Raw genomic sequence first — 22107 nt, forward strand, 5'->3', positions numbered from 1 at the left:
ACCATGTAAAACAATGTACTCGTGTTGTAGTAACATCAGGAAGAGCATTTCTACATAAATTATATTCCTCTACATATGCATGCTTTACCAGAAAATAGAATGTAACACAGTTTAACATGGATGTTCTACAACTCCATCTAGTGGCTACACTCGGAAGTTACAGACTGAGGTACCACCCAATTAAATGCAATCTGTGGAGTGGTGTCCCTAAAAACAAAAACAAAAAACCTCCAAAAATAGCTCTTTAAAAATAGCACTTTTCATACAGGTAGGCCTAATGGTGAGATATGTTGATGTCCTGTCAACTGAACTGAATGAAGTTATTATCAAATTATATAACTGAATCAACCTATAAAACACTAGCCTGGTTTTCATGCAGAGTCGCAGACCATTCGTGCATTTTCACTCAACTTCGTGAGCTCGCAAACATCCATCTGCGTGAGACAGGTTAATGAAACACATGGTCACACACATCTTAGTTTTTAGAATTAGCCTTTATTCAGCAGTACCATATCCCTGTCTGAAGGCTTCACAGTTAAAATCGTTTGATTTTCACTTTTGCAAGGCAATGAGTGGGCAATGTGGTGCAGTGCATTCACAACATACAAAAACACAATGTCAAATTAAATAGAAAGTTCACGATGGTCCACAAAACATCAAGATTACTAAATGAGAGAAACCATGATTGTAGATGATGATTGTAAACTGAAAGGGGGAGAGGTGGGAGAAAACCATTCATTTCTTTCAAGTGGCCATCTGCTACCATGAAGGAAAGCAGAAGGATGGAGTTAGAATGGAGTGAGTGAGTGAATGATGGGGGAGGGGTGGGCCTCTTATCGGGCTCGATGAGGTTTTAGGCGACCTCCTCTTCACCCTCCTCCTCAAACTCGCCCTCCTCGGCCGTGGCGTCCTGGTACTGCTGGTACTCGGACACCAGGTCGTTCATGTTGCTCTCGGCCTCGGTGAACTCCATCTCGTCCATGCCCTCGCCCGTGTACCAGTGGAGGAAGGCCTTGCGGCGGAACATGGCGGTGAACTGCTCGGAGATGCGCTTGAAGAGCTCCTGGATGGCGGTGCTGTTGCCGATGAAGGTGGCGGCCATCTTGAGGCCGCGAGGGGGGATGTCGCAGACGGCGGTCTTGACGTTGTTGGGGATCCATTCCACAAAGTAGCTGCTGTTCTTGTTCTGCACGTTGAGCATCTGCTCGTCCACCTCCTTCATGGACATGCGGCCACGGAAGACGGCTGCCACGGTCAGGTAGCGTCCGTGACGGGGGTCGCAGGCGGCCATCATGTTTTTGGCGTCGAACATCTGCTGGGTGAGCTCGGGCACGGACAGGGCGCGGTACTGTTGGCTGCCGCGGCTGGTGAGTGGTGCGAAGCCGGGCATGAAGAAGTGCAGACGGGGGAAGGGCACCATGTTGACGGCCAGTTTACGGAGGTCGGCGTTGAGCTGGCCGGGGAAACGCAGGCAGGTGGTGACGCCGCTCATGGTGGCGGAGACCAGGTGATTGAGATCGCCGTAAGTGGGTGTGGTGAGCTTGAGAGTACGGAAGCAAATGTCATACAGGGCCTCGTTGTCGATGCAGTAGGTCTCATCTGTGTTCTCCACCAGCTGGTGGACTGACAGGGTGGCGTTGTAGGGCTCCACCACTGTGTCGGACACTTTCGGCGAGGGCACCACGCTGAAAGTGTTCATGATGCGGTCGGGGTACTCCTCGCGGATCTTGCTGATGAGCAGGGTGCCCATGCCAGAGCCGGTGCCACCGCCCAGGGAGTGGGTGAGCTGGAAGCCCTGCAGGCAGTCGCAGCTCTCGGCCTCCTTCCTCACCACGTCCATCACCGAGTCGACCAGCTCGGCTCCCTCTGTGTAGTGGCCCTTGGCCCAGTTGTTACCCGCCCCACTCTGACCTATAATACAAGGGAACATGCATCAGCCATTATTCCACCCCAGTGGAGGCCAGCCTGCCTGCCTGAGTGTACCCAGCTGCAGCTACGGCTAACTCTGGATCTCTGTGTAGACCTTAACTGGGGCATGATGACACACTGAGGACAGAGTAGCAAGGATGGACTACTGCACAGACTTACTGGGCCCAGGCCCAGGGGCCCAAGAATCAAGGGGGCCCTCAAGCCAAAGCCTCTATATTTCCATTCTTCTCATAGTGCATTAAAATCACACTTTTAACAACTGCATTTTCGAATTTTCTTGGGGGACAAACCACTCAACCCCCAACAATATAGGATCTATAATATCTGGCCTAAAACCCTGCTTTTTTTTTGTAATTTAGCAATGCTCATGGAAAGGGGGCTTTTTTTCTGGCCAAGGGGCCCATGAAGTCATAATCCGTTGCTGCAGAGTAGGCCTATTTTATGAGGACCACTCTAAAGTCCTTCTTTTAAAAATAGAACAACATGTAGATCTGAATCGCTGCTATCATTAATTGTACCACTCATCCACTTCATTGAAAGAAACTGGTCAGATGAAGACATTTTAAACTAAAAAGAGAACACAGAAATATTACCCAAAAATTATACACAGAAAACCAGTATTCACCAAAGACAAAGTTGTCGGGCCTGAAGATCTGGCCAAAGGGACCAGATCGGACGGAGTCCATGGTTCCTGGCTCCAGATCGACCAGAATGGCACGGGGAACATACTTCCCACCTAAAGAAGAGAAAGACAATGGGAAAATCACTTTCAGTCCTTGGGACAATTTAGGATATCACAAATAGCCTGTATAAAATATATGCATATTGTATTTATTTGTAATTATGCTGAGAGAACAATATTAAAAACCATGGCACATTTCACCCCTCATAAATAACAGATCCCTTTTGTTTATCAGATGTGTTTTGCAACATACAAATAAAACACACACACACACACACACACACACACACACACACACACACACACACACACACACACACACACACACATAAATATTTCAGTCCAATACACTACCTGAAGCCTCATTGTAGTATACGCTGATCCTGTCTAGCTGCAGGTCGCTGTCTCCGTGGTATGATCCGGTTGGGTCGATGCCATGCTCATCGCTGATCACTTCCCAGAACTGCACCGGAAGAGGAGTGAAGGGCGGAGGCCACCGGGAAAAGGCAGAGAGGCAGATTAGGCACACCATTTCGTACACCGCTGCAAAAATACATCTGTAGGCTTAATCCATCTAAAATGGCTCTTGTTGCTACATTATATTTCCGAAAAGAAGGCACGTTGCTAAGCAAATATCATTAAACTGATTGATGAATATGAATTAATTGAAATTATCTTTGAATCAGGCGAGGGAGGGGCTCGGAGTATGGGGGATGATGCCAAATACTCCAACATCATTTTTAGGCTTCCCCAGTGACAATCTTAGTATCTTTCGGAAATAAAATATATTGGGTTCACAGTTGATTTGAAATGTGTAACGCGCCACGATGGGCCTATGTGTTGTGTCCTTCCACGCGAATGAACCTGAAGGAAATTAGGTCATCCTTGGAAAGGATGGATATGCTTACTCATAACAATGCCATCAGTCCATCTGATTCCTTTTGAGGCCGGAATGACGGACAGATTTTGCTCATGGGCACCGTAGGCCTGTGGAGCCGATTTTTCGTCGCTTAGTTGGAACAATATGGTTTGCACGAATTTGTTTGACGAATGATGGGCGTGTGTGCGTTGCTTTCCACCTGCTCCTCTGCTATTTCCTATTGTTTAAAAGTGGAATGAACATGGCTAAATGTTATCATGGCCAAACACCACTATGTCGAGGAATGTACCAGCACTTGGATAACATTACCAAATGGCTTCAAATCAATCAAATCTAGCCATATTTCTAAGTCTGTTCGAGCCCATTACAGCTGCATAGAAATTCTGGAACATTCTGGACGGATTAGTCTAGTGCTTCACGCTCTTGATTGAGGTAGCGGCTTTTCTTGTGAGCGATCACGCCCACCATGCATCTCATCATTGCGAGAAAAAAAATGCACAGGGAAATCAAATCTTTTGGCTTACCTTTGCACCGATCTGGTTACCGCACTGGCCGGCTTGCAGATGCACGATTTCGCGCATGATGTTGCAGAAAGAGCAGGTTCTTCCACGGAGACAGCGATCTGAGAACCTATACGGCACAAAGCGACTCGGCTAGAATGCCTTTCCCTGCCTTGATTCCCGTTCCCTGGGAGCGATTGCGCCCGCCTCTCTCTCCACCACTGGACCGAGGCCGTGGCGCAACGTGACGTCATCGCCATGGTAACCAAGTACCGGAGGAGAGAAGGAGGACCCTGGGCTCGTGGAGAAACCGGATAGGATGCTGTGGTTTGCACTCCAATAGTAATTGAGGAGCTCCAACGTGAAGGAGTTATATTCTGGTGTGCGTAATGGATGGAGAAGAGAATATTCATGTTGCCTTTTCTCTATCCAACATGCTGGATGAGTGAGCAGCTGTTTCTGGAAACTCTGTCTATATCTAGGTTGTGGTGGTGCACTGCACATATCAACCACAGAGGGGAAGTGACCCATCAAAACCCACTGGAGGCTCTTTATTAATATAGCCTACTACCTTTACTATTACCTCAAGATCCCTGCGGTCCTCTTCCAAGGGCCAGCTGATCGTCCCTCGTGCCAGGCTCAAGGCCACCAGTGACAGAGCCTTCCATGTTGCTGCTCCCATTCTTTGGAACAATCTACTCGACCACATCCAGAATGCCCCATTCACTGGCCATGTTTAAGCAACACCTTAAGACACATGTCTTCCTGGAGGCGTATGGCTGATAGTTCCACAAGCACTTTCACTTACATGCATGCACACACACTCACACTTTCCAACACAACACTCTGTGAAGCGTCCTTGGGTGTTTTGAAAGGCGCTATATAAAACGAAAGTATTATTATTATTGTTATTATTATTATTATTATTATTATTATTATTATTATTATTATTATTATTATTATTATTAACACTACCTCTTTTTAATAAGTTCTATGTATGTCTGCTGTTGCCCAGTCTTGCTCTTTATATGTCTGTATGAGTATTGCATACATTGTAATGTATGTATACTGTCTATGTCTGACTTATTTTACATGTAGGCTTATTTGTGATTCGTGTTAGGTAGCCTACTTTATACATCTGTGTGGTGATGTGTATCACCCTTACATTGCTCCCAGGCCTTACATTGCTCATCTCCTTTTCAGATTCTGCTGCACTGTCAGATGTGCTTACTTTAGCACATAGATGCACTGTAGGAGCCATAACTTCTTGATGACAGGCTGAGCCGGGTCAGATTTCCTAGTTATTGATTTAGCTACCCACATCTGTCACAACAAATGGTCTTCTGTTGGGAAACGTTATATGCAGCATACAGGAGATAATCAACACATTCAAACGTCATTCATAAAATTCCTCTCAGACATTTTTTTTTCTTCAGAAATGATGCTGATGGTGGTCTATGTCAGCCCAGTCCTATTCAAGTCAACCCTCCTTTGCCAGACTTTGCTTTCATTGGCACACAGGATTTCATGTATTGCTTCCCTGTTTTTATGACTAACTAGCCTGGCTATTGTCAGAAATCGAAGGTAACGCCAACTTGGCCCAACCAGGCCCCGCCGTGGCTCTAACGGTAGGGCACTGCACTGTTTCGCCAGGGACCTGAGTTTGACTCCCGACCTGAGGTCATTTCTCGATCCTCCCCCGTCTCTCTCTCCCACTCATTTCCTGTAACCGCCCCCCCTAAACATTGTCCCACCCGTCTTTATCACAAAAATTGTGCATTGTCACAGAATGCATGGGTTGTACCAGGCGAATGGCTAGCATCTCAACCCAAAGAGGATGGATTACGGAATTGGTCTACCTAGCCCAAAGGTCCAGATTATGCAGTAGCCTATGTATTACATATATAGTGTATAGTGTATATAGTTCGCCTATTGTGATGGGACGGTCAAAGATGGTGGCAGGACGTAGTAGTAGTAGTAGTAGTAGTAGTAGTAGTAGTAGTACTAGTAGTAGTAGTAGTAGTAGTGTAGTAGTGTAGTAGTAGTAATAGTTTTTATGACTAACTAGCCTGGCTATTGTCAGAAATCGAAGGTAACACCAACTTGGCCCAACCAGGCCCCGCCGTGGCTCTACATTTAACATTTAACTGACATAAAAACATTAAAAAACACACATGGAGGGGGGGGGGTAAAGATAAACAAATTGTCGAATCAAGGTGTAGAGAAAATATCTACATCGTGTAAAATGCCCAAACACACAACACATGGCTATCTGTGCTTCCAAGTGGAGAGATGAGTGGGAGAGAGAGATGGAGAAGGATCAGGAAATGACATCAGGCGGAGTTGGACCTGGCTTTATGGGACGGCCCCTTAGCCCACTGAGCCATACTACACTTTGGTCCCCTAGATAATTCATCTGGGCCCTGCCGTGACCAACCGGTAGGGCACTCACCTGCCATGCGGCTGACCCGGGTTCGATTCCCGGCCCGGGTCCTTTGCCCACCCCTCCCAGTCTCTCTCTCAATTTGCTTCCTGTTCACCTCTCACGCTGTCCTGTCGAAAAAGACAAAAAATATATATTTTAAAAAAAGATCATTCATCTGATGAGTAAAAGGAGGCCCTCAATCACATAGCATGGCTTCCAATATATGCATGAGGGGGCCCGTGAACCATAGGCTGAGAATTGGGTCTTTTTTCCTGCATAGCACCAGTACTGTGACAGTCCTGCTGAGTCCCATCCAACTTGTCTCAAAGGTTTTGTTTTGGTTTGGCTGCCACACAAGGTTTCCAGTATCTCTTGCCTTTTTGTGTGTGGCTAACAAATTCAGCCAACTGCCAAAAAACATAATGTGCCAGAAACTCGAGGCGATTCCAGTCTTTTGGGGCTCCAACAAAGGGGAAAACTCCACTAACAGCACTGTGGTTAGCTCGGCCTCAGGGGCCCGGTATCAGTCAGCCTGGGGCCCCCAAGGAGTTACTTTTGTTAGCACTTGTCATGCTGCAGCTCTGCCAACAACAGACAGCACTTACATAACACCAACTATTGACTTCATATAATGGCCCTTGAAATATCACCGACAAATGTAGAAAATGTTAGGCCTACATTAGATATCTTGGACATTCGGGAAAAAAAAATTGACATTGTGTTTATTCCTAAATGTGTCGGTAATACACTAAATGTGACTTGACTTGAAATAATTGACACTCAAGGAGAACATCTTTCATGTTGAAATTTTTGGCTGGGCTGGGCTGTTGGTTCGGGTGCGATGTGATTGAGAAAATGCAAATGAGCGCAGATAGGCCTGTTCCACCTGTCAGCCTGTTCTTTAGAACCATCTAGCAGTGTCCATGCCAAATAACCTGTTACTCTACAGTAAATTTTGTCTTACATTACTCACTTGCATACTTCTCAGATATATAAATAAGAGTATTGCAAATGAGGGCACATATTGAGTAATGTGAAAGTGGATGTAGGCTAAATAATGAATGACGATAGTATGCTATAATAAATAACATGCGGTACAGAATCAACTAGAAGCATGCATCAGAATTGGGTGAGGTTGTTGTCAAATATGTAGGCTACCAACATTTTGTTAATGGTATGAGTTAGTTTTTGTATGTATGTTTTTTTATGGTTTTTTTTTTACCACATTCTGACCAGTGTCTGCTGTATGCATACTGATACTATTTGCTTCTAAATGTTATTTGTGATCAAATCATGTTTTACCAAAACAAGATACCAAATATCTCCAACATATTCTGGCATATTCTGAGGGCACATTTACGGAGCAGTGTGTTTGTGCTGTTTATTTGTATCAGTCTCTCCACAGCCCAAGTCCATTCCCTTCTCTGAGTCAATCATTGCCACTCAGGGCCTTGGTCTCGCCTGCCCTATACTGAATGAGCATTGTTCCTAGAGAGCCTAATTTTAGATCAGGATGAGGTTATGCTTCAGGAAGGGAAATCACTCAGCTCGTACAGTTTAAAAAAGAAGCACACTGATGTTGGGAGGGCGAGGTCATGTTAACACTCACTTCATTCCCATGGACTGTAACACTAAATGCATGTCTGTAAATCAGGCTTCATACAAAACATTGTTTGAAACACGGATTTCTAAAACACACCTACATCATAAGTAAAACCAGCAAAACAAAAGAAAGATTGAACAACTTATTTTTGAAAATGTGTTTGTTGCCACTCATCTCCTTATTTCACTTGGGTGGCAACATGCTATTATGCTGCCAAATGTAATTCAGTATTTTGCCAAATCACTGCAAATGAGTGTTTTCAGTACAAGGGGGCATTAGAAACAAGGCCCATAATTACATATCAGGATGTGTCAGGGTAAACAGAACGGGTTCCAAGCGTCTCCATTAGCACCAGTCGGCTTTCTCTTCCTGTTTCCCCAGCTGACTATGTTGTCATTCTGGGTTGTGTGTGGCTGCTTTCATAGGCTGAAACACTGGCAGGCAGAGGAGAGGAGGGGTCACTTCAGGGAGAAGAGAGTGTGTGAGAGAGAGCGAGAGAAAAAAACAAAAGACATCCTCTATTAGACAATGGTAGTAAGTTCAGTAGGGAGACAGGCGGCTACACGCAGTCAGTCGGCTACTCCGCACTCTGAGGAGAGAGGGAGAGACAGACAGAGTGAGTGCGTCTGAGTGAAAAACCGGCCAGGAAACAACAAGTGGAGAAATGTCATCTGGGCTGTCCTTGCCAGAGGAGGACCTGTGTTGTCCTGTGTGCTGTGACATCTTCCGGGACCCCGTCCTGCTGCCCTGCAGCCACAGCTTCTGCCGGGGGTGTTTGCAGCGCTTCTGGGAGAGCTCCGCGTCCCCGCGCAGCTGCCCAGTGTGCCGGAGACGCAGCTCGCGGCGCAACCCTCCGGCCAACCTGGCGCTCAGGAACCTCTGTGACGCCTTCGCCCAGGCCAGAGCTCAGCGGGAGGCGGCCGAGGCCAGCAGGCAGCTGTGCCCCCAGCACGGGGAGAAGCTCAAACTCTTCTGTCAGGAGGAGCAGCTGCCCATCTGTGTGGTGTGCCAGACCTCCAAAACACACAAGGGCCACGAGTGCGTCCCAGTGGAAGAGGCGGCCTCGGACTGCAGGGTGAGTAAGTGACAAGTGCAACATGGTGATGCAGAAACTACTGTATAAACTGTTTCTTGACAAAAGTTATGTGACATGTCTGGTTTTTTGTTGTTAATAGTTATAGTCTTGCAGTAGATACCTACACCTACCAAAGGCAGAGTAGAACAGAATGCTGTTTATCAAGTCTGCTCTGACAACATGATAGAGCAAGGCAGTGTTGAAAATGACTTCAAAAACATCCAAAGGTGTAGTTCTGCATTCCTTTCAAGGCAGTTTCACTGCGTCAGACATGTAAAATGCACTGACATTAGGGGATATGATTGGTGTTCAATGATTACAATAATAAATAATATACTGTACTTGACACAAGGACACGGCAAGATGATCACGAAGAGCGGGAAGTATTTCTATAACCTGCCCCAAGAACAAAGTGCAGAGTGAATAATTTATGATTTATCTGTCGGTGGTGGGCAGCTCTTAAAACGGAGATATGTGGAATCTGCCTTGGCTGAATGAGAGAGTAAAAGAAGACGACTGGTTTTCATCTGGTTTGCAGGCTGAGCTGAAGACTGCTCTGAAATCCCTTCAGGACCAGCTAACGGGCCTCAATAAAATCAAATCCAGCGCAGACATGACAGTGGACCACATTAAGGTAAGGACACTACCCCTCATTATCTGGAATTACACATGTCAACATCCGTCCTCAGTCTAATCATTACATTTATTTTTTTCCTTCCCTCCTCAGGTTCAGGCGCAATCGATAGGACAGCGCATCAAGGATCAATTTTTGCGACTGCACCAGTTTTTGTTTGAGGAGGAGAAGGCTGCTCTGCTGGCGGTGAGGGCGGAGGAGGAGGAGAAGCTGCAGATGGCTAAGGAGAAGGCCACGGCCACGGCCAAGAGGATAGATGCCTTCTCACAGGCCGTCAGGAGCCTCCAGCAGGAGCTCACGCCCCCTGCTAACGACCTCACCCTGTTACAGGTCAGGGCTGCTTGCTTGCTTGCTTACAGTGCGGGTTGCCAGAACTTGTTCTTCTTCTCCCTCCATCTGTATATAATTGCTCGGCTTCGTAGCCAAGGGGTTTTGGTTGCCAGATATCTGTGGTTCTTGTCCATCTGTGTACATGTTTTTGCTTATGTACAGTATTGGGTAAACAGGACAGATTATAGTGTATGGTACCATGTTACATGACAGTAGGATTAACAAAGGAAACAAACAGAGTTAAGGATAAAATCCTTAAAATCCCTCTGTTTTCATTTTCATTATTTTCTCACAACAGCTTTCAAATGTGTATTTTGATGTGCTAGAGGAACCCACATTCTGTTGATTTATGCTCTTTAGTTGTTTCGTTTTCTCTCTAATTTGTTAAAGCATCTGGCTGTGTGGTAACCAGCCCATAATTATCCCCCAAAAAAGTTGTCTTTGAAACAAAAATCTTTCTGTCATCCTGACCCTCAATTTTCCTATTCATTGTTTATTCAATTATGCTGCGGCAGAATAAGTGATTGTTTTTAACGTGTTCGAAAATCTGACTCTGTGTTTACAGAACTTTAAAGCAAGTATGGGAAGGTATGTGGAATTTTTTTCCCCCTCAGATCTCATCTTTTATTCTGTGCCCATTCTGTCTTACGTCTGTCTGACGCAGTATGCTGGTGCTCTGTGATATTAAAGCCATGTGAGTTGTGTGCAGGGTGGAGTGTTTGGAGCCAGAGGGGGAGTTGGCTGCAGGTTCGCTGATGGATGAAGCTAGGCACCTGGGGAACCTGAGGTTCAGGGTCTGGGAGCAGATGAGGAGAGTCTCTCCCTATTGTAAGAGTTCACTTCACGTCTAGCCATGACAAAATAAAAGGCGATGATTTTGTAATGATTAAACAAACCAAACACATGCTGCTCGAAAACTAGAAAACAAATCTTTCTGTTTTTCGGTTCAATCTCAGTTCAGATTTTTTACACCCTCACAGATGGATTTCATGAACAGCTTCTGTTTTTTTGTGCTCCTAGTTCCAGTGACTGTGGACCCAAACACAGCCCATCCCTGCCTGTCCATCTCGGAAGACCTGACAGCTCTGCAGTACAGCAACCCAGCTCCACAGATCCTCAGTAACCCAGAGCGCTTCCGTATGAGTGCAGAGGCTCTGGGCTCCACTGGCTTCAGCTCCGGCTCCCACTCCTGGGTGGTGGACACCACGGGAAACGAGGACTGGATCCTGGGCCTGGCGTACCGCTCGGTGCAGAGGAACTCCGAGACCTCTGCCAGGCCAAAGAACGGCTTTTGGACGCTGTGTTTGCGAGACGGCGTGTACAGGGCCATGACCTCCCCTCCCACCGTTCTGCCTCTGATTGGAAAACCCAAGCGGATCACCGTCCAGCTCGATTGGGAGGAAGGGGAAGTGTCTTTCAGAGACCAAGAGGAAGGCACCACCCTGTACACGTTCGCACAGACTTTTGCAGAGGCTGTCTTTCCATATTTTTACACACAAACCGCAGTCCCTCTTAGACTTTTACCACAAACGCCCAGTGTCACCAAAAAAGTTTAGAGTGCAGATGGAGCATACTTTTTTGTTAGTTCCTTCTTTATACTGTAAGGTTTGATTTTGGATTTGCTGATGTGTCAAATAAAATTTGAATTTGTATTACATTGTGTTAAGGCTGATACATGTTTGTGTTGAACAGTGAGTTTAATGTATTTTTGCGACCAAGAATACATAATTGAAGGTTACCAGTACACAGGTCACCAAACACCTGACAGAGGATGATTATACAGTTGATAAATCTCACACATACCCAAAAAATCCTTAGTTCCCAAACGGGTGTACAACAACAGTAACAAAAGGAAACATGCAGAGAAACCTGATTGACCGCCAGTGTTAGCGAGTCAGGGCAAAGATCAGTTCTGACAGACAGAGCTGAGAGGGAGGGCAGAGTCGAGGAGGAAGCACTTCAGAGGCTGTGTGGTCGGCAGAAACAAGATTTTACATTGAAACTACAACAATTTCTCACATTAAGTAAGTATGTTCATGTTCTTAAGATAGTGTGTGGGATTGTATGGTTAAGTATGATAGAGGTGGCTGTGTAGAATGTTTACGAATGCTGACATTACAGGCACCTGAGTCAAACGGTGTTGTGTGACATGTTTTTTTCTGTCGTTGGGAAGTGTAGTTGTTGCTCAATGAAAACAGTTGCTCAATGATTAGTGTGTTTCTGCTGCATGGTAATGCCAGCACATGAGAGTGGAGAATCAATAGAGAGACATTACCCTTTAGTTGATCATAATGTGGAGACACTGAAACATTTCACCACAGTTTAAACACAAATTTCACAATGAGGAGATTCTGTAGAATGTAGAAAGGGGGTAAGTCGAGTCTGTACATGAAAATGACTGCTACACATTTTCTGACATCGCTCTCACTAAAAGTTATCACTACAGCAATCAATACTCAAATGTTCCTGACCCTCATCATATAGGTTGAGCTTGTGATCTGCTCCAGTTACAGTAAAATACACTGTTGTGATAACTACAGCATTCTAATTTCTCTGCCCAAAGTCATGGCGGCCCAGCCCTTGCCAGAGGACGACCTCTCCTGCCCCGTATGCTGCGATATCTTCAAGGAGCCGGTGGTGCTGAGTTGCAGCCACAGCTTCTGCGATGGCTGTCTGAAGACGTACTGGCAGGACAACATCCAGAGACTCTGCCCCGTGTGCCGGAACGCGTCCTCGACGGACAAGCCCCCTCTGAACCTGGCCCTGAGGAACCTGTGCCTGGCCTTCAGGCAGGTCAGCGTAAAGAGGAAGACCTCGGTGGAGTACAAGCTCTGCCCTCGACACGGGGACCAGCTCAAGCTCTTCTGCCTGGAGGACAAGCGGCCGGTGTGTGTGGACTGCCTGACTGCGGAGCACAGGAACCACAACTTCTGCACTACACAGGAGGCGGCTCAGAGTTACAAGGTAGGCAGGCACTACTAGGCCTTGTTGAGTTAAATATTTGGATCCAGTTCATACTATCCGTGTCATCTGGACATGACTTTTAGAAGTATTATAACGGGCCCCACTGTGGCACAAACGGTAGGGCACTGCGTTGTTATGGGACCTGCATTCGATTCCCGACCCGAGGTCATTTCCCGATTCTCCCCTCTGTACTATATAGGAGGCTGCTCAGAGTTACAAGGCAGGCAGGCACTATGCCTTGTTGGCAAAGGTACCAACTTCAGCATCAAACATTGGGGAGTCAAAATGGTAGAATTTGGCGCCTATGGTTGTTGGTTCAAACATTTGGATCCAGTTCATACTATCCAAATAACATCTTGTTGCCTTGACGGCCTTTTAGAAGTTCTGTAATAAAGGTAAATTACTTTTGCTATCTCTCTGCTAACAGCTGCCATTCACCGCCATTCATTCAAAGCTGCTCGCATTCCCCTTGGCATACTCCGCCGGGTGGGCGGACCAGACATGCAGACTGGATCTATGTTTGAAACATGCGCCCCATCCTTGTTTGTTGTTAAGCCAGTTGTCTGGTAATAAGACCACACCCCTCCCAGAACTCCCGTTCCAGACCTTCTGAAATTAGTACCGTAGCTACGAGGGGATGGGGAAAACTAGACTAATGCCATTGTGCAGTATATACTGTATGTCACATCAACAACATTTCAAGGGCTTATAGATAATAAATATATTACAAATACTTTATTGTATATGGAATAATTAGAGCTGGGAAATACTCAGTCAATGGTTTGCATGAGATGCTGCTGGGTGAAGATCATTTGTGAATGAAGATGATAATGCTCTTCAGTGTGGGTGCACATAAGACATCTGTGGTTTAATTATAGATGATAATGTGGTCCGACATGGTTGGTTCAACAACTGGTATGCACTGTTGTCTTTCAATGCCTACATTGTGTCAGGTTAACTGATAAAGGGATAACCAGACGGGTTTCACTGTCACAAACTTTGCCTGGCCTCCATTGTGTGGTACCAAGTGCCATGTTAACCAGGGGCGTATTTAGCCATTTTGGGGCCCAAGGCTGGTGTGACAGTTGCCTTAGGCAATTGCCTTGGTTTGCCTAATGGAAAGTCCGCCTCTGATTTTAACCTCCAAATGATCTGTGTCTGTGTTTCAGGACATACTGAGGGGAGCTGTGAAGCCACTGCACAACAGAGTAGCGGCGATGAAAAAGAAGAAGGAAACCTGGGAGCAGAGCGGACAGCTTTGCACTGTAAACACATAAACACTTCATTTTGACACACATCCACAATTGTTTGGCATCAAGCAGCCTAGATCTAACAGAACATCTGGGGAACGTTAGAAGTGGTATTTCATGTTACATGCCCGCTATTGGCACAACAGAAAGATAGAAAGACACACGCACATGCACACATGCACGCACACACTTTACTTCATGCTAGAATTCACAACATTTACACTGTGCAATATTAGTAGAATTGTGCAACAATAGTATAAACTATTACTCCTAAACCAATAAACATCCGCATTATTCCAAGTCAAACCCACCGCAATATTATAAAATAAAACAATACACAATTAGCCTGTATTGTGTATTATTTTACATAATGTGGCCCATCTTAATCTTCTTAATAGTCATATTTGAATAGTCGTATAGTAGAACATGGAGGAGTCCATGCTTTATGTAAACACAGCACATCATACACAGCAACATTTGCCGTGTTCATGCAACACATTTAGACCTGTTGGGCCTTCTCTCTATGGGTTGAACTGATATGATAAGGTCAAAGGGGCATTTGTTCAAAAAAGGTTGAGAACCACTCCTCTAAAATGAGCCTCCTTGTCCTCCAGAGTCAGGCCAAGGCCGCTGAGGAGCGCATCAAGGAGGAGTTCAGCCAACTGCACAGCTTCCTGCAGATGGAGGAGGCGCTACTGCTGGACGAGCTGAGGGAGGAACAGCAGAGGAAGGAGGAGTCCATCAGGAGTAAAATAGATGAAATCACACAAGCCATCACTGAAATCAGCCAAACCACCAGCCACATAGAGCAGGAAATGGAGGTTGATGACCTATCATTTCTACAGGTCAGTCTCTATACAGTGTATTAGAGTCCACAATAGTTTGGATGTCAATGTTTTTACCACTTAGCCTACTGAATTTGAGTAGTAATAAGTACACTAATGAGTGCTTTCTTCTTTTGTAGAACTTCCAAGAAACAGAGAAGAGGTACTATTGCACCGTTCTTTTGCACTCACAATAATAGTCTAATAGACTAATACAACAGCAATGGGCTTTATACCAAGGGCATGTTCCCCCAGCTAACACTGATGTAATTGGCAATTTGAATCAACTGATTTTAAGAGGGGGGATGGGGGGGGGACTAGACTGTAGGTCCCCCGAGGGTTGACAAATCTTAATCTTTAGTGTAAAAATATATACTTTTGAATAGAGGTTCTGGTTTGTGGTGTCACAGTCTAAAATTGGATCAACGTGAGCTATAGGATGTTCATCTCTCTCTTTCTCTCTCTCTCTCTCTCTCTCTCTCTCTCTCTCTCTCTCTCTCTCCCTGTGTGTGTGTGTGTGTGTGTGTGTGTGTGTGTGTGTGTGTGTGTGTGTGTGTGTGTGTGTGTGTGTGTGTGTGTGTGTGTGTGTGTGTGTGTGTGCGTGCGTGCATGCGTGCATGCGTGCATGCGTGCATGCGTGCCTGCGTGTGTGTGTGCGTGTGTTTGCAGGTCTAAGTCCTCCGTAAAAGACCCAGAGGATTTACCAGAGGCATTAATCAACACAGCGAAATATGTTGGCAACCTCAAGTACAACGTCTGGAGGAAAATACTAGATACCCTCAACTACAGTGAGTGGTGTTGGGTTCAATTAGGCCTTTTGGCCTGTTGTTGGTGTTGCAATTATTTGATGAGTTATTATCATTATTATTATCTATATCACTTAGTGCCTTTATACCACTTAGATAATCACTTTATATCATATATTGCATACTGATATATTCATAACCTTCATTTCAATGACCAATAGGAAGTATGTTCTTCTTTTTTTGTCAGCCCCTATTCTGCTAGATCCAAACACGGCCCACCCTATGCTGAAAGTGTCCGAGCAGCTGACCACTCTGTCCGTGAGTGGAAATCAGACTTTACCGGACAACGCGGAGAGGTTCGACACCTACCTCCAGGTGCTGGGGGCCGAGGGCTACGCGTCGGGCAAGCACGCCTGGGAAGTGGAGGTGGGCCGCAACCCCAGCTGGATCCTGGGCGTGGCGAGGGAGTCGCTGAAGAGGAAAGGGACGGTGTCCCCGCTGGGCCCCGCCAGCGGCATCTGGTGCATCTGGCACAAGGACGGCGGGTACGTGGCGGTCACCCAGCCAGAGACGCCGCTGCTGGTCAAGAAGAAGCCGCACAGGGTGAGGGTGGAGCTGGACATGGAGCGAGGGGACGTGACCTTCACTGACCAGGCGCTCAAGACCACGCTGCACAAGTTCAGATGCAGATTTACTGAGAGGATGTTCCCCTTGCTGTCCACGGGCAATGACCCACCACTCAGGGTTTCAAGTCAGAAAATCTCAGTTTTAAAAGAGTAGGAATGTTGCCTGTACAAAAGACACTGATTATGTTTATTTGCCGTTTTAATGATTTAATAATAAATAACAGTTGTGTTTTTCAATAACAGAGAATATTCTGTGCAGTTTTTAAACAGTCCACATGGTGTCAGTAAATGCCTGGCTAAATCAATGCTTCGCTGACGATAGAACATAGTCTATTTAGTTTCCTAGTCTCTATTTCTACTGACATATTTCGTTAGATATACAGAATATGAAATGTTACTTACAATTAGTAGACTTTAACATAATCATGATGAATTAACATAAGGGACAATTAAGGAATACAATTGCAATTTTTTTTAAGTTATTAAAACTATGTGCAACATTAATGGGGGAATGAGTCCTGACAGTCAGAATAGCTTGTCTTAGTTTCCTAAACACAAAAATAAAATAAAATGTTTTTATAATTATATTATATATATAATAATATTATTATTATTATTAAAAAGTTAGGCTGGCGCTGACAAAGGTGTGGTGGATGAAACGGTTGCTATGGTTTCTGTGCTGGCAGCAGCTGTGGGAGTCTTGGTGTTAGGCCTACTGTTCTTGTCAGGCTGGTTGTGGCCACAGCACCTGGCGGTCCAGGCCTCCGGCAGGAAAGGCACCTTCTCCAGGCGCGAGAGGTAGATCATGGGCTGGATGCTGCTGCTGATGTTGAGGAAGGCGAACCCCACCGGCTGCACGTAGCAGCGGAAGGCATCCGCGGAGTAGGCCTCCTCGAACGGGAAGAGAGCTACCGGTGGCAGGTAGTTGACAATGATGATGACCATGATGGAGAGCACCATCTTGAAGGCCTTCTTCTTCATGGGGTGCATCTCGTCCTTGCCGGCTCCCTTGGAGCGCTTGAGCGCCAGCAGGATGGAGGCGTTGCAGACCATCATCCAGACGAAGGTGGCCAGCACCTCGCCCGTGAAGATCTTCTCAAAGTCCGGCAGGCCGGGGAACATCTTGGCGGCGGCGTACGCAAACGTGAGACACAGCACGAAAACCGAGAGGGAGATCCTATACTTGGGGTGCTTGAGCTGACCGAAAGCGATGGGGAGGATGACGGCCACAAAGCGGTCCAGGCAGATACAAGAGAGGAACAGGGGTCCGCTGGTGTCCTTCACGCCGTAGGCGAACTTGATGGCCATCCAGACCTTCATGCTCTGCCAGTGGTAGAGGTTGGCGAAGATGATGGGCGTCATGGCGCCGAAGTAGGCGTCCATGAAAGCCAGGCAGCCCAGGAAGATGTCGGACGTGGTGGGCTCGTGGCGCTGCTTGATTAAGATGACAATGACCAGGATGTTGGCGGGGATGCCCAGGACGACGTTGAACAGCTGGATGGCCAGGTCGAAGAGGATGCCCTCCTCCATGCCCTCGCATCCGTCGAAGACGCTGAAGGGCTTGACTGTGGCGTTGTTGCTGACCTCGGTGGTGTTTGTGGCGTTGAGCGTGGGCGAGGGCAGACTGGGGTTGGAGGTCAAGTTGGATCGAAGGAAATGGCCTGGAAAACCTCTCATGATCTTCACGCTGTGGGCTGGGTTGTCCTAAAACTCTGATGGACATACAAAATGCAACATAGTCTATAGAGTGAAAGCACAGACATACATAAAAAAAAACATTTACCAGATTTACACCTAGAGTGTTAATGTTGGAAAATCTCTGTGACATGAATAGTCAGCATCCTCATTATGAAATGTTTTTGAAACCTTTTGAATCTCTTTTGGAAACATTCACTTTTTGTGATATAATATGGATTTGGTAGCCTGGTGAACCAGTGCCACCCGCTGGACGGCAAAATGTTTTGTCTACGGGTGGGTCTGGCCTCGCATAATGATTAAATGAAGCCAGAATGCCATGAATCTGGCAAACCAATTACAACGCAAAGATGTGTTTTGAATCAAAGCGAGCAGGGTTTTGAGGGAAGGTTGTTCTCATCAACAATCTTCGGATGTATTATGCATCGAGGCCAGACTAAATTAGACATCCACATTTAGTCTGGTTTATCAGGCTATGGATTTGGTGGTTGGTATTTAAACGCTAAAGTAGTATACCGGTATAAACTATAAATAATGCCTGTTTGAATCCAGCGGTGTTACTTGACATTTCTGTCATGTTGTGGAAAAACATATTGAGTGCTGTCTAATAGCCTCGGGCTATTTTCTGTTATGGTGTTATTCAGACGGTGACTGTCATGGGACTGAATTCCCCAAGTGAACTAATGCCCTCTGCACCTGACAGAGGGAGGAGCGTGTCACCTTCAGAGTCCTACCTGACACTATATATACTACATGCTGTAATGTATAAGAGAGAGTGCACAGATGTACCACTGCTCATGGATGGTTTTCTCTCACACACTCACACAGGTGACACATACCCCTTACAGGAACCAATACAACCATACCCCTTACAACAAACCTTTTTGAATATATGTAAAGGAAGGCTACAAATAGGCCTACATTAGCTGCAAGGTGTTCCAACATGATCGGAAATCTTACTGGGTGCAAGTTACACAGTGAGTGACCAAGAGGTGAAGTTTGTTTTGCTAATGCAATATGTAAATACTCATTGTTAGCCAGCTCTAACATATTTGTATATCTATTTCTGTAAAGCCACCTCCGATTTCCCGTTAACTCCAAGAACCATCTCTTACATCACTGTTAGGCAGAGGCTGCATGTGAGTGTAAAGATCTCTGAGCTCTGAGGCATTGTAACGGCAGTATTTCCTCTGCTGACGGCCTTTATAGCTGGGCACCCAGAGCTCGCCCGGCCCCTTAGAGCGAGGAGCCAGGATCCAGGGTCACAGAGGGCCAGATGGCTCCCACTTCAGTGCTCTCAGAGACTGAAACTGCCCTGGGGCGACTGCACTTGACTTAGCCCAGTGGGGCCTGGAGCACTGCTTGCACAATGTGCATACCCCACCACCACCACCTCCACTACTCCAATGCTCGTGCCCCCCCCCCTTTCTCTCTCTCTCTCTCTCTCTCTCTAAATGTCTGTAGTCTGTTTCAAGACAAAAATAAATATTGATAGCTGAATCCAAGTTTTTTTCTGAAAAGATCAGTAATGTCAGTTGTAAACGAATTACTGAATTTTGTACTCACTAAGTCCTGATTTGAAATAATATCATTACATTACATTTTAATCTGCTGTCATCAATTCACTCAAACACGTTATCTTTGAGCTCAATCATTGTTTCAGATGTACAAAACCCTTAAAAATCCAAATCAGTCAACAATCAAAATGAATGATGAGCTGTCCTTTGGAAATGCTTGAAACACAGGCTACATTTTAAAATGCAACAAACAGAAGTCTGAGATTTGAATTCCAGGTAGATCGATGAAGGTGGAGGGATCTGCTCCCACATACATTTCAGACTAATAAGAGTTTATACTCCAAAAGCTGACCAAAACCAACTGTCCTCCACCCTCATCAAATGTCCAATGTTATTTAAAGGTTGCGTCTCTATGCATCTGTAAAAAAGACTACTGCCCTGATGCCCACGCTAAATATTTTCTAAAACAGGAACTGAAATGAAAGTGGAAAGAGAGTTAGATTTAGATTACCTTTCTAAAAAAAAAAAAGATGTCACCAAAAGATGGGTCACCATTGTATTTGCGTACATTCTAATATAGCATGGTGAATGTAACCTTTCTTAATTCGACATTTTGCGAGGCACAAAAAAATACAATTTAAGAACACTTCATCGTAAGGGAATGTTCTCCCTAAACCTTAAAGGTCAGTGTAAAAAGTCTACTTTGACATTCTAATTTAGAGAAAATAACCACCGCATTACTCCAGCCTGATCATTTTGTGGCGCACTTACCAAGTACAAGTTCAAGCGCAGTCCTCGCTCAATCTTAGCTGCAGCAGTGGGAGAAGATCTGGGTTTCAGAGGGAGCTGTCTGTATATGAAGCCTTTTGAAACCCAGAGGAATTAGCCCTGTTTTGTGATGATACCTGAGTGTGTTTATCTCAGCTTGATGATGAACTTGAAGACTCATAGTGGTGTTAGACAGCAGCTTTATTCATGTATACTACAACGGGTATAATTACACAAATACTGTGGTTGGGTAATGTAAATGGAGCAGTTGTGTTTATGAATATGTGTTACATATACACAGTGTGTGTGCGTGTGTGCTTGCATGCCATTTTAGTTTGTCCTCATTTTATTCTACCCCGGCCACTTTCAACTTTTCTGCCTTTGTCTGTACATCACCAGTTGGCTTTCTTCATAATGTCACAACACAGCAGCAGACATTTTAAAATGTACAAAACATGTACACCTTCAGAATTCAGATAGGAAAGTGAGACAGACTGATAATGAGTGGGGAGGGAGCTATGGGGAAGGATCAGGCCACCACCCCGGTCACCAGGGCTGTGACATGGCGCACCAGCCCAACGAGCTATATCGCCCCCAACAACAGCTTTTTAAAGAAAGTCTGCCCAATCAAATCAACTGCTAAGCATCATTTAATTTCCTAAACGCCAACACTTCTGGCAAGTTCCCCTTGCGGTATGAGCAGGTGCGATCAGCGACAGTGGATGGGGCATTTAGGACATACAAACACACTGCAAAATTATGACATCAGCCCATTTACTGTCAAGGAACTCTGGTTTCTAAGCACCTTAACCAATCAACTCAACTTGACTTGACTTGACAACATCATCTTGGCACTCTCTTCCTGAGCAATGGCATCCTTCTTATTGGGTGTCTAGAAACTACCCACATGGCAGACAGGAGCCCTGGCCCAGGCCCAGTGTAAAGAGAGTTAGATCTAGATTACTTTTTTTTTTTTTTAAAGATTTCACCATAGTATTTGAGCACCATACCAGAGATTCTTTAAGTATAGAGATATGCCAACATAATAGGTTTCTATGGGCACCTAACATGACCAGGTTCCGGTCTGCCTAAAGGGGCGTGTCATAATGCTCCTAGCATTGAATAGAACAGTCCTCAGGTCTGCCTAGGTCTGCCTAAAGGGGGATTTCTCCCCCAATAACAGAACCCGGAAACAATGGGCCAATGGAACCTCTCTCTCTACTCTCTCTGACCATACTGTAGATGAGTCACCATAGTATTTGAGAACATTCTAATATAGCATGGTGAATGTCACCTTTCTGTGCGCAAAAACATTACACTTCATCTTAAGCGAATGTTTTTCCTAAAAATTAAAGGTCATGAAAGGGGGGTGCTGTGGTGCAATGCGCTAAGTCCCCCACATTTGGGCTTTCATGCCCATGGGGACCCTGGTTCAATTCCGGCTAAGGTCATTTTCCAATCCTCCCCCAGCTCTCTCTCCCACTCACTTCCTGTCAGCATCTCACACTGTCCTGTCAATAAAAGCATGAAAAGCCCCTCAAAAAATACATTTCTAAAATAATAATACAAATTAAAGGTCAGTGTAAAAGGTCTACAGGAGCCCTGGTCCAGGCCCAGTGTAAAGAGGGTTAGATTACATTTCTAAAAAAAAAGATTTCA

The 22107-nt window shown here is 45.6% G+C and overlaps 4 protein-coding genes across 4 annotated transcripts; 2 read left to right on the top strand and 2 right to left on the bottom strand.

Annotated features, from left to right (window-relative positions):
- Positions 1-382: 382 nt before the first annotated feature.
- tubb4bl (tubulin, beta 4B class IVb-like) lies at positions 383-4190 on the bottom strand. The gene is made up of 4 exons (XM_063220776.1): positions 4016-4190; positions 2966-3074; positions 2555-2665; positions 383-1911 (listed from the first exon to the last, which is right to left on the bottom strand). Exons 1-4 carry the CDS (start codon positions 4070-4072, stop codon positions 854-856), a joined length of 1335 nt encoding a protein of 444 aa, XP_063076846.1. The 5' UTR covers positions 4073-4190; the 3' UTR covers positions 383-853.
- Positions 4191-8503: 4313 nt separating this feature from the next.
- On the top strand, positions 8504-11715 carry LOC134460360 (E3 ubiquitin-protein ligase TRIM35-like). Its single transcript, XM_063212797.1, has 6 exons — positions 8504-9094; positions 9633-9728; positions 9822-10058; positions 10624-10646; positions 10768-10886; positions 11079-11715. Exons 1-6 carry the CDS (start codon positions 8684-8686, stop codon positions 11612-11614), a joined length of 1422 nt encoding a protein of 473 aa, XP_063068867.1. The 5' UTR covers positions 8504-8683; the 3' UTR covers positions 11615-11715.
- Positions 11716-11963: 248 nt separating this feature from the next.
- On the top strand, positions 11964-16771 carry LOC134460369 (zinc-binding protein A33-like). The gene is made up of 7 exons (XM_063212807.1): positions 11964-12082; positions 12622-13022; positions 14192-14287; positions 14887-15117; positions 15237-15259; positions 15766-15884; positions 16090-16771. Exons 2-7 carry the CDS (start codon positions 12624-12626, stop codon positions 16620-16622), a joined length of 1401 nt encoding a protein of 466 aa, XP_063068877.1. The 5' UTR covers positions 11964-12082; positions 12622-12623; the 3' UTR covers positions 16623-16771.
- Positions 16772-17092: 321 nt separating this feature from the next.
- On the bottom strand, positions 17093-18145 carry LOC134443446 (G-protein coupled receptor 183). The gene has a single exon (XM_063193232.1). The coding sequence runs from the start codon at positions 18143-18145 to the stop codon at positions 17093-17095; it is 1053 nt and encodes a 350-aa protein (XP_063049302.1).
- Between the last annotated feature and the right edge of the window lie 3962 nt (positions 18146-22107).

Source organism: Engraulis encrasicolus, chromosome 2, assembly GCF_034702125.1.
Source record: "Engraulis encrasicolus isolate BLACKSEA-1 chromosome 2, IST_EnEncr_1.0, whole genome shotgun sequence".
Lineage (NCBI taxonomy): Eukaryota > Metazoa > Chordata > Actinopteri > Clupeiformes > Engraulidae > Engraulis > Engraulis encrasicolus.

Bases quoted from the DNA above. Each gene is read 5' to 3' on its own strand.
- LOC134460369 (XM_063212807.1), top strand. From the start codon at position 12,624: ATGGCGGCCCAGCCCTTGCCAGAGGACGACCTCTCCTGCCCCGTATGC. The intron at 14,288-14,886 runs GTAAACACATAA...CTTGTCCTCCAG, and splicing joins AGAGCGGACAGCTTTGCACT to AGTCAGGCCAAGGCCGCTGA. The intron at 15,118-15,236 runs GTCAGTCTCTAT...CTTCTTTTGTAG, and splicing joins ATGACCTATCATTTCTACAG to AACTTCCAAGAAACAGAGAA.
- tubb4bl (XM_063220776.1), bottom strand. From the start codon at position 4,072: ATGCGCGAAATCGTGCATCTGCAAGCCGGCCAGTGCGGTAACCAGATC. The intron at 2,666-2,965 runs GTAGTGTATTGG...TCTCTTCTTTAG, and splicing joins ATACTACAATGAGGCTTCAG to GTGGGAAGTATGTTCCCCGT. The intron at 1,912-2,554 runs GTGAATACTGGT...CTTGTATTATAG, and splicing joins GCCCGACAACTTTGTCTTTG to GTCAGAGTGGGGCGGGTAAC.
- LOC134443446 (XM_063193232.1), bottom strand. From the start codon at position 18,145: ATGAGAGGTTTTCCAGGCCATTTCCTTCGATCCAACTTGACCTCCAAC.
- LOC134460360 (XM_063212797.1), top strand. From the start codon at position 8,684: ATGTCATCTGGGCTGTCCTTGCCAGAGGAGGACCTGTGTTGTCCTGTG. The intron at 9,095-9,632 runs GTGAGTAAGTGA...TCTGGTTTGCAG, and splicing joins AGGCGGCCTCGGACTGCAGG to GCTGAGCTGAAGACTGCTCT. The intron at 10,059-10,623 runs GTCAGGGCTGCT...CTGTGTTTACAG, and splicing joins ACGACCTCACCCTGTTACAG to AACTTTAAAGCAAGTATGGG.